The sequence below is a fragment of the Etheostoma spectabile genome, chromosome 16, assembly GCF_008692095.1.
Source record: "Etheostoma spectabile isolate EspeVRDwgs_2016 chromosome 16, UIUC_Espe_1.0, whole genome shotgun sequence".
NCBI classification, from domain to species: Eukaryota; Metazoa; Chordata; class Actinopteri; order Perciformes; family Percidae; genus Etheostoma; species Etheostoma spectabile.
Genome location: NC_045748.1, coordinates 14,171,211 through 14,183,320, shown reverse-complemented (window position 1 = coordinate 14,183,320; position 12,110 = coordinate 14,171,211). Strand labels below are relative to the sequence as shown.

The 12,110-nt window shown below is 40.0% G+C and overlaps 1 protein-coding gene across 6 annotated transcripts in view; it reads right to left on the bottom strand.

Moving 5' to 3' along the window:
• Nucleotides 1–6,015: 6,015 nt before the first annotated feature.
• The window catches only part of garnl3 (GTPase activating Rap/RanGAP domain like 3), a 63,089-nt gene continuing 56,994 nt past the window's right edge, over nt 6,016–12,110 (bottom strand). For 4 of the 6 annotated variants that reach the window (XM_032540041.1, XM_032540042.1, XM_032540044.1 and 1 more), the window contains exons 28-31: nt 11,656–11,715; nt 8,780–8,998; nt 7,708–7,828; nt 6,016–7,619 (exon numbers count right to left, since the gene is read on the bottom strand). In XM_032540041.1, the coding sequence (XP_032395932.1) occupies nt 7,454–7,619; nt 7,708–7,828; nt 8,780–8,998; nt 11,656–11,715 (566 nt within the window). In that variant the 3' untranslated portion in view covers nt 6,016–7,453. The remainder of the gene's footprint in view (nt 7,620–7,707; nt 7,829–8,779; nt 8,999–11,655; nt 11,716–12,110) is intronic. The other 2 variants (XM_032540046.1, XM_032540047.1) reach the window with 1 other exon arrangement.

Genomic DNA, 12,110 nt, shown 5'->3' with positions numbered 1-12,110 from the left:
CAAATGAAAGTTGTAGCTTGTATATGTCTTTTTAACCAGGTTTTTAAAACTCTCTGACGTACAGTTGTAGGTATTTAGTTTAGGCCACTTTGGAATATTTTCCAGCACTGCACTGTTCGTTCATCTCTGCACTGCTTTTGTGTTTACACACAACACAGTCCACCATTTACGTGGTGTTGTATCCTCTGTGGCTTCATCTGTTTCTTGTGTGGTTATTCCTTCTGTTGTGTTAACATGCGTTTGCTTACTATGTTCAGCAAAAGCACAGTGGATGTTGACATGATGTGTTAAAAGACCACTCAGGGAAATACAGTTTAGTGCTAGTATTGTGTGAGTGAAACTGTCTCTCAAGTTAAGTCAAGTGTAAGGAAAAAGAAAGGAATCCTAACACTGATTTTGGACTGAGAATAAATCTGGCAACAACTTGCAGAGAAAAAAAATGATGAAAGAATGTTATCTGTGAAAATGTATTTGGAGGCTATAGCTATTGTAATAATTTATTATTCAATTTAATGTATACAGTGATGTTTTTGATGCATTTGTAGACAATAAAACAAATAACATACAAACCCAAGTTCACTTGTGTATTAATTCAGTAATGTAATTGTCTTTTGGTAGAGAGTATTCATTGTGTTGACTTTGCCTAGGCGTGCAGAGACAGCAGTGCTCTGGTGTTAAGGGGACAGGGCCCCACTTTGTGTGTACGTTTGTGTATGAGAGTGAGATGATCCAAATGTCTGTGGCAAAGGTCCAGCATTCCTCCACCTATTATGTAAGACAGTTGGCTGTGCTGTGTTCACTCTTGTATTCTGAGGGGCATGGAGGGTGCTGTGAAGCCATTAGGACTTACTGCAGAGGGCTCAGCCACGCATTTATACTGAATATGATTCAAGCATGTGTGGTCTGCATGTCAACCACATCACCTGTTGCATCATAAGTGAAATGTTTTTTTTTTTTAATCACATTGTTAGCTCCAAGCTATATTTTCCTAGCCCTACAATGATTTCCAGTATTTCCAGTAATCCCTTTCCAGTGATGACTAAACTTGAAATTACAGAGCTGTATTTTTGGTGATTACGGAGTTTTTTTTCTCTCCAAACAAACGAAAAATAACAAACGGTGAGAACATGGGAGAACTGGAAAAGTGTAATCCTTTACTTTGAGTGAATGAGCATAATACATATGATCTGGGTGAAACATAAAGCTAATAACATGTCAGGGACACAGGGGTGTAACTACAATGTGTATGAGTCAGCGGTTGGTTTGTCTCAACCTGTCTATACCTTCAGGGCAAAAGGAAACAAGGACACTTTCCTCTCTTTTGCCTGCTCTCTTTTTCAGCCGATGAGTTTACCGGGTGAATGAGCTGCGAGGCCTGACTCACAGACAAAAAATCACAGACTATAATGTGATTAAATGTGTTGAGTCACTGGAAATCTATGACTACATAAAAAGGCTGCTTTCGTCTTTTTTTTTCTTCTTTCACGTAAGACCTGGTTGATGACTCGAACAAAAGCTCGGTTCTCGCTGCTCCCGGCCGGTTCCCATCTATAGAGATCAGTTTTTGTTGGATGGGCTGGTCTAATGTTGACTGGGTGTAGGCTTGCTTCTTTCAATAAAGTGAGAGCACAATTAGCGGCAGCACTTACTTTAACAAGTAAGAAACTATTGGCTGTGATTTCATCAAAATGCAGTCGCATTACTATTTAATATCCCCACTGTGTGTCCACAATCAGCACTGATCAGAATCAGTGTTAAAGGTGCAGTGCATAGGATGTAGTGCCATCTAGCGGCGAGGTTACAGGTTGCAACCAACTGAATATCCCTGCGTAGTCTATATACTTGTTCCGCTTCCGGGATTGCTCTGTTTTTGTTTTTTTTTGACATATGAAAGTATATAATACAAACATAATAAACCCAATACAATACAATTTTGCCAGGGGAAGCTTAAAGGTCATTACAAAGATAAGGAGGACCATATGCTGACAGTTTTAACTGCCTTCTTGTTGTAGGAGCCTGAAATCAGATTTATATAATGTACAACTTCATGGAGAAAAAGTATAAAATTAGGTCTTTTAGTGCTGAATTTACATTTGTGAATGTGAAACTTTGCCAAAAGGATTAATAAATTGGGATTGCTCTGGTGCCGCAGGAAATTCTGCCGGATGCATGTCTTTTCCGTTTCCTTCCACTTTCTTTGTGTTGGAATTTTAAGATCCCGTGGATTCATAATTGTTGTATGCTCCTCAGATCTCTGCAGGGTAAATTGAGACATGTAGCTAGATTATCTGTTAAATCAGAGTTTTCTCTCGCACGACTATTTTGGTTAGCGCTGCCCATGACGAGTGGGATTGACCCTCCTCTGCTACGCAGCGCGTGGATGGTCTGGCAAAGTTTGCAATGGGAGTCTAGCCTCACACAAATTTCCTTTGTTCAACCAGTGAGACAAAATATCCAACTAGTACAAACACGTGTATATCTAGTTCTGACAAAAAGCCAACAAGTGGAAGAACCTGACATCTGATATCAAGTATATGGAATAAATGCTCAAAAGGCTTGCCATAGCCTATAGCATGTCCATGCCCATACTCTACCTCTGATTGGCTTACTCTGGTATTCTTACCCTAACCAGTCTCACTCCTCATGCCTAAACCTTAACCAATCCTACTCGTGTAGTGTTCAACATTTCCTGTGTAAGCTATATGACCAAGGGGGTAAGCCTCGCCTCTCTAAGCGAAGCTCCCTATGGCGCCATTTTAATGCTACGAAGCCATCACCTGCAGTTAGCATCCCATTCACTGCCATTCATTTTGGCGCCACTTTGACAGTGAATAACTTTATATCTGAAGCGTTTCAAGACTATTCTATTTGTGCATTGTTTATTTCTAAAGGAACACGACAATGTATAAAAGGCTCCGTTACCTTGTAGCTCATGGTATGGCTCCGTAGCAGACGTTTTTGTAAAAATAGGTTTACGTTTGGGTCTTAACCACGCGACTTGCTGTCGCATAGTCGACAAATCACCGTGTTGCCAGGAGAAGCTCAATGACAGTTTCGACTTACATCAGCTGTTTATGTTTATTTACTAACGTTAACAAGCATGTTAGTTAGCAGTAATTAGCCTGTGCCTGTGTTATCTCCTAACATATACCTACGCTCTCCGTCTCTGCTGATTGGGAATTATTTGAGATTTCTTTGGACACAGCTACCAGAAGACTTTCAACTTTCAGACGCGTTACCCACGTCACAAGTACGTCGTCAAGCCCAGTCGGAGGCTGCGCAGTAACGCCTAGCCATCACCGGAAAAGTGCTTCTATTTTCCTTCACTGGTCTCCGTCCAGAACAACGGGATCTGTTGGTCCACTTCTTTAACTGTCTATGTATATGATTAGTAAAAATATAAAAAATAAATCAAATATAAACATAGACAAACAAGTCAAATTTCATAAATATTTATTACATATCAATGAACAGAATCGACTACTTTCACAGCAGTGGTCTACAGCACTTGTTTAAAATAATTGCTCAAATTAAAAATCATAATATTAATAATATTAATAATAATATAGTTCAGTTTTATTTGAGGCCACATTTGATACACAAACATTTACAAGTAGTACTTGGCATTAAAAACGATGGCGATACAATATTTTAAGACACTTGGTGTTTTTTTTGTTAATTTTCTTTCATTTTGATATCACAGAGAGGTTTAGCAACAGTCTAAACAGTAAATATAGATTCAAATACAAAACAACAACACCAACAACAAAAACAGTAAAAATGCCAAGGGGAGGTAGGAACAAAGAGTACGTGACAGAAATACAGGAGAAATAGGAACATCATCAGTGGGAGAAGCAGTGTCACAAACTGTAACTGCCAGGCATCCCCCCGTCACCTCATTCAGAGTAATAAACATTAAGGTAGAGTACCTTTGTAAAAATTCCCCCCCCCATCCCATTCTTCTTCTTCCCTTTTTAGATTTTCTGAGTTGTGTTATAGTGCTGAAGGGGTGTGCACTGAGAGAGGCAGGAGAAGAGGCGTTTAGGGGAAAAGAGGAGGAGGCTCATGCAACATCTGCAGGCTGCTGTGTTGTCAATCCAGCACATAGAGGCGCTCCCATACCTTCCCACATCAGCAGTCAGAACCACCGCTCCCAGTCCGTTGCCCTAACTACCCTTGGATCCTTAAAGCTTCCTCTTTTGTTTTTTACTGACTGCCCTGTATTCATTTCCCTGTTTCATGTTAGATTCAGCGTGATGTAACTTCCTTAGTGCTCAGTACAACGAAAAAAAAGTGTATTTATACGAGACAGTGGGATTGCTGGCTGCTGAAAAGCTGACTACCTGCCTCAAAGCCTAACGTGAGAGTATGTGGCAGCAGTTACAGAACTATCAGTAAATTGTTTTTTTTTTAAATACATTTAAACATGTATGCATGCATGCATGCATGTGTTTCTCCTATAGTGTGTGTGGACATGTGCGTGTCCATTTGTAAAATTAGTTCCTTCTTTGAAGGGCCATGACTTTCTTTCTGCGTGTAAGAATCCACAAACTCCACGTAACTGCAGAGTGACTCTCGGGTGAGACTGGTCACCTTTTAGATTCACAAGCAATGAAACAAATATCAGATAAAAATGTTAAAATGTTTGTAAATGACATTGGTGTTTAAAAGTAATAATGTTACTGTTACACCACATAGATCAGAAAGTCCAATTATCTAATCTCAATCAGCTGTGTCCCCACCGGCCATTATGGCATCTACAGAGAGACTCCAGGGGCAGTTTTTTTAAGAGTTTAAGTTGAGAGGAAACACTCAAACTCTAGTTTATTACTCCAAGAGTCCAATTCCTATCACCTACATTTTTACATAATGAGAGCTAGTAAACTTTTCTAAACGTGGCGCTGGAAAATTAGTGTTTGTGGAGTCCAAATTATGGGAAATACAGTGAGCTCAAAAAGTCCCCTTTTCTGTTTATGTTCCTGAAATTTCTGGTCTCAGTTCACATTGGAGTTAATGGGGTAATTGGATTAGCCTGGTCCCACCAGACTCTCGTACAAATGAAAATTGAGTGGAAGTGCGTAGGAGGGAGGACACAGGCTACAATTGGATGGCACTAATGTCACTTTGAGGCTCATAACGCAAAAATGTGCAAGTCAGTTTGCTTAGAGAGTTACATTGTGTTTGAGGAGGATGAATTTATCTATGTTTTGCTGAAAAATAATGTATAAAAAGTAAAAAAGCAAGAAAAACTTTAAGAATCATTTTTTAAGAAGAGTTTAACAGCTTAACCCAACTCTTCTTGTGCTGTCACCCACTTTAAGTCGGAAGTTTTAGCATGTAAGTAACATACAAAATATAAATGTAATTCCTATAACGCCCTTAGTAAGTTAAACATTTTGAAGTGTGAAGCAAGTTTCTGCGTTGGACGTGTCCGAAAAGTTGCACAATATATTCTGCGGTTCTACAGGAAACCTGCTTGGGCTTAAGACATATTTTTTCAGAGTCTTACAATTTTATTACTTATTATTATTTTATGCTAAGTTTGAAACACGATTGGTTTCAAATTTATGGTTGTCCGGATGTCAGGGACAAGTGAGGATAAAGTGTTTCTTGTCCAGACTTAAAGTTGTCCTTCCAAGAGTTTTTGAATGAAGACAGTTAACTTTTGGATATGACTACCAATAACTGCTATCAGCAAAAAAAAAGTTAATTAATCAGCAAATAAAACGATGTGCAGGTGAGTTGGGTTTCAAGACATGTATAGCTGTTTTTCAATGAACACATGAGACGGGATGGGAATAAAATAAAATTGGAGTGCAATTCATAGCTGCACCTTTGCACCTGGTGACTTAGCTGTAAATTAGTTTTACTGGACATGTGAAATAAAAACCAGCAGAGCTTGTGCGCTCAGTGCTAAATCCCTAATGGGGTTATTTCTTTTATATTGTTTCCCATTTTTTATGCTTTTCAGTTTTAGTTGGTTGGTTTTCATGGACAGTCATTTTGCAAAGCCAAATTTTTAGTTTACTATTGGTGCCAATTTCAGTTGGGTAAAGGCAGCAATTTCCTAAAAGTACAACTATCTAAATTCAGAGTATGTTTTCTGTGTGTATTTGAAATGGGTAGCTGTGTAATATAAGCAATAATGTTTTTAATTTCTAGTTTAATGTTTCAATAATTGGGACCACTTCAAAATTCTTTACCTTTTTGCTCATTCCACATACAGAAAAAGACAAATTTTAAATTGTTCACACTTCACTTTATTTTAGTGTAATTAGTAGTCAAGATAGTTTTAGCTTTTAAAAATCATTTCAGTTTATGACAATATACTGTATTGTAACTTTAGTTTTTGTCTAAATTTTGGAGTTTTGTCTATAATTCCTTTGCGGTTCTATCCTACCTCAGGCCATCACACATGCCAGTCTACTGAAACATCCACATGTCTTCTGTCGTCTCAGGTTTTGATTTGCTTAATGCTGCTATGTTTGGCGGGATATCGCAGACCTCATGGTTTCTGATGCAACAAAGGCTGGTCATGCAGATTTTAGGACACCTCATTCCTAAATGGTAAAATAAGTGCATGTGGCTTTAAGAGAGTGCCTCAAGTATGTGAATTTATCCAAACCGAATGGAGTGGTGGGGTCACCATAGTAATCTAAAGTGGACTACAATCATGACTGCTACTTTCAGACACCAGAATACGGTGGCTGTTAATTGTTTAGTTTAATGGAGGATGCTGGGAAATGGCACTTGTGTGAGACTTATGCCTCCAGCCCTGTCTACCTGTATAGTGTGAATAAGGAGAAGCATAAGGACTAACATGTGCAGAGTGCATAAAACTTCATACTTTTACTAAATATGGGAATAAAATGAGCTTTTATAATATATCTATAAATATGCATTTCAGGCATGACAGGCATGCACGCCTGTCACTGTGAATGCATTTTCATGTATAAACAGATGTACACATACATATCATACAACATTTGAAAGTGGATTGGAAATAATCACATGATACAACGCATATAAAGCTCTAGCAACTTCAGAGGACTTTGTTAACATGGAGATATTTGTCGTGCCTAGGTGCGCAGATTTACATTCAGTTTGTGGTTTGGGATCAAACCGTTAACATTATCTCACGGCTGTTGCAGAACTTTGAATAAAACACAGCATTTTACAAGGCCTCACTGCCTCTTTGGGTTATTTGCTGTGGGGCAAACACGCAGTGGCTGAGGGACTGCTCGCAAAAACAAACGCACACAGACACATTTTTTAACTCCCACTGCACCCATCTTGTCCTATGAATGGGGAGACCCAAGATACAGGGATTAAAAGAACAAAAAGAAAAATGAATTGGACAAACAACAAATTAAAAGCAAACCAACCAAAACCATCAAATAATGGTGACAGTACGGGAGCGGGTGGGAAGATGAAGTGCACGGTGGGATTGTCTTCACTTTAGGTCCAGGACATCTTCTTCAAAGGATGTGGGGAGGGCGAAGGCGCTGGCGAGCGGCGGGCTTTCCGCTCGCAGCACCACTTTCTCTGGCTCGGCCTCCGAACTGGACGAACAATGCAGCTGGACGTCCAGGTCTGTTTCAACAGACTCTGAGGCTAACCTGTTGTGCACAGAAATATATGACTCACGCTCATATCACATCATGCAACTATTAAAATAAACAACGTTGCTGCTGTGGAATCTGTCACCTGTCACTGTTTGTTGACGTCAGTGCTCGTGCTTTGGGGTCCTCCTCTGTGTTCTTCTTGCTCATCTTCCTCTGTTTGACTGTTCCACTGTCTGACTTTCCACTTGGTTCCTCTGTCAAGCCTTTGTTAGTATGAAGTAACAGAAATGTACGTGAGTTAAAGGAATAGTTTGACATTTTGCAAAATATGATTACTAGATTTTTGGCTGAGAGTTAAATGAAAAGATCCACACCACTCTAATATATTTCAAATACAAGGCAACAGCTAGAAGCAAGTTAGCTTAGCTTAGCACAAAAGATTGGAAGCAGATTGAAAACTAGCTAGCCTTGCTACTTTTGAAAGTAACAAAGCCCCCTAACTAGCTTCTCTAAAACAAAATCATTTTAGCTATAGTGACAATTTTATATTATTGAATGTCCATTACATTCAAGCCTATGCCAAATGAGTTGATACACGCTAATTAAGCCTATCAGCTCCACAAAACTTTTAGTATGGTTATGTTAGAAAATGGTATCATCCGGCAAATATCGCGCGCAGAAGCTCGAGTGATACGTTTTCCGCTGAGAAAGGACAACAGCAGCGTTCAGCTTTGGAGACAAAAAGGACATAACAATTACAAGATAATTACCTCTTCTGAAGAGTCCATCATGTTTTTTTTAACCTCTGTTTCCTCCTTGATTTGACGGAATAAACGCTACTAGCAACTGCGTGGAGTTTGGGTGGGGGTGCGCCACCACTAAAGGCTTGTGTCATGTGGATGCGCCGACAGTGTTGTTGTCGTTACTTAGAATTCCTCATAGAGGGGCGGGCGACATCTCTAGACAGAGCTAGGCTAGCTGTTTCCCCTGCTTACCTTCTTTAGGCTAAGCTAAGGTAAATGGCTGCTGCTGCAGCTTCATATTTAGCCTACAGAAATAATAAGGTATGGATCTTCTTAATCAACTCCCGGCAAAAAAAGCCTACTAAGCCTATTTTCTCAATTGTCTAACTTTTGATTTAACATGTTGTGTTAAATATGTTCACATAAAGTAAATTTGCTATTTAGTGTTTATCTTTTTTTTTTCCACTTTACCGAGCAGCTCCTTCCGTGTGCGGCTGGCTATCTCTTTGATCTCCATGCGGGACAGGGAAAGCGAGTGTGTGGCAGAGATGAGGGGAGTCGGGGATACCATGGCGGGGGCTGGCGTCGTCAGCACCTTGTTGACCAGAGGGGACTTGAGGGGTCTTTCAATGCTGCGGCCCACCAAGTTACACAGAGGGATCTTGAACATGTGCTTACATGCTGGTTCACCTGGGAAGAAGAAAGATGAGTGGGTAAAGTCAAAGAAGGAAAAAGGCAGGTAACAAGAGAAGACATGAAACAAGAGATAAAAAGAGCACCAACAAAAAAAGGTGGGAATAGTGTCAGAAAAGAAGAACAGTGTCGGAAAAGAAAAACATATAATGGGTGAAGAGTTTATGAAAAATGTATGAAACTCCTGGCCTGAAGCACATAAGTGTTTTTGCAGGTTTTCGCTACTAAAGTCCAGAAATACATTCATATTCAAAGCATCCCAGTGACTATTTACTAAAGTCATTTGAAAAATATGATGTTTTGGGAAGTATTTATTTGATTTCATCCCGAGAGTTAGATAATGTATCTAAATCTAGATGTCTGTCCGGTAAAGAGGAGCATTCTGACTTCTGTCCATAAACTGTGTATTTCGCTTTCTGAGAAACAGTTGTTTACCTCTGTGACCTTAGCTAATGCTAACACATAAGAGGCACAAACTGGGGCTAGCTGTTTCCCCCTGCTTCTTTATGCTAAACAAAACAAAACAAAATGTATTGATCATATTTCTAATGTTACAAAACAAATGTCCATAATGGTACAAATATCAAGGATCACATTGAAAAAGGATCTTGTAATTTAACAAAAAAACAACAATAAGAAATATGACTAAACTTAACTGACTGCCTTGTGAATATCTTCATATTTACCGGACAGACATGACAGTTAATAACCTACTCATGTAATCCTTGCAAGAACGGAGATAAGCATATTTCCCAAAATATCAAACTATTCATTTGAAACCCTCTTAGTGGTGCATTCAGGGACCCACTACGATTGGCTGACTATACCATTGCTCTCATGTGTATTGATGAAAAATTCAACTCACAACACAAACTGCAAGCAAACATACTGTGTATGTTGTTAAAAGCATAACATGAACTGGTCATTTCATGTTTTTTAAAAAGAGTACTTGAACGCACAATTACAGAAGGCTTTTAAAACAAACCCTAATTGCAACGGCACAAAACAAAAATGAAATTGTTTCTTGTGATGGATAACTAACCTCAGCAACTTTCAATAGCTGCAAGTCATTTTTTATAGCACAATAGTAAACAGCGACTGGCTAGAATAAAATCAGTTTTAGAAACTAAAATATGCTAAATTAACCTTTTTAGGGACTTTGATTCTTTAGGTTGACGAGCTGATGCAAAAGAAGCAGACCTCCATATTCAAATGAAGACTCTCTAAAGTGATTAATAGTCCTATTTACTGAAACAGCATGTGCTCTTAAAATTAATCATCCTTACTACAGAAAGATAATGTGATATAAATGTTCAGTTGTAGCCATTTATAGCAGACCATCTATTATTCAGCTGAAACCATGAAGGCTTTAAGTCTGTTTGGGACACATTAAATGGGTGTTTGGATTTTTTCAAATGGCATCGTCAGCAGTGTGCCAACCTGCAATGCTCAATTGTGCCATCGGGTTGCAGTATTGCAGTTCAGCAGCCACATTGCTCCATTGAGGCAGGCTAATAGTAACGTGGATGAGACTAAATCAATGTGGAGGCTATGCTGCACAAAGAGGACTGTCTCATCTGAAATGTCAGGGGGTGAGAGGTGAGTAAAGAGCAACGGAGAAAAATAGAGGGTCCCTGCTGATGTCCGACAGGTACACTGTGTTAGTGTTGTTACAGATCCTCTCTCCTGTACCTGCGCTGTCGTACAGCGAACATGGCAATAAACCAAGATGCGGGGAAAGCATGCAGTTATTTTGAATATATAAATCGCACAGATCGATATATTCCACATGCGTTTCTGGACCAGGGGAAGTGTCACACTGCATTACACCGGCAAATGAATCAAAAAATAAATACTGGGGGTGTTCATCAGTAATGGAAGTCAAATTCTCCACATCAGAGAAATATTTTGCTGCAGGTCTTTGGTGTGTGTTTAAGCCAGTGGAGGAGGTGGCAGCTAGCAGCCACATCAGTAACATCTTGTTCACATTATTGATGCGATTGCATCACATGAAAACCTCCCCAAGGAGCAGATACGGCAGGCGCACAGGCAGTTTGAGGATGGGATTTTTGTCAGCACCCCTTCCACTTCTTTACCCCATCTCCCGCGACCCCCCCTTCCTCACTCACACCCAGATTGTGGCACAGCTGTTTGGACTACCACTTTGGATCGAAGAGAGGGCTGACAAAAGTCTCCATGGCGACAGTGCAATCTGTAAATCATGCTGCGGCAAATGTGTCTTCTCCTTCCCTCTTTCCCTTTTCTCCCTCCTTGTCTCCCAACCTCCAGCTTGTACACAACCCCTCCCTTTTCTCTTGTAGTCATGCATACCTTTTCTGCATCTCCCCCCCCCCCCACTTCCCCATTATTTTAAAACCCTCCACCTTGATCAACATCACTTTTTTTATTTTGCACTCTATCACCTTCCATATCCCCCTCACTCTCCTTTCACACTAATGCTTTAATTTTTTAAGACAGAAGGGGGGATGGGGAAGACATAATGTTCACTTAACATTCAACCAACGTTCAAGTCAACATGCCGCCTTGGAGCAGACAGTGGGGTACACTCTGGGAGTATGTGCATGTTAGTGGGTCAGCATTATGAGCATTATATTCATGAACTGAGGATGAGTTATGGGAGAATCCTGAAGTACCTTCGGCATCCTTAGACATGTACAGGGAAAGCTTGGTACCATAGGGGATCCGTATAGAATCTGAAACAGGGATGAAGAAGAGGGTTACACAAACTGCACACACACACACACACACACACACACACACACACACACCACACACACACACACACACACACACACACACACACACACACACACACACACACACACATACATCACATCACATCACATCACATCACATCACATGTCATTTAGATGACGCTTTTATCCAAAGCAACTTACATATATCTTATATGTATACTGTATGACTTGTATAGATTAGAGACCACATGCCTCTGGAGCAACTATGAGTTAAGTGTCTTGCTGAGGGACACAATGGTTGATGTATCGCAGAGTGAATCAAACCCAGATCTCCCACACCAAAGGCGCACGCACACACAGTAGGTTCTCTGTTAGGTGTATGAGTCCCAGTG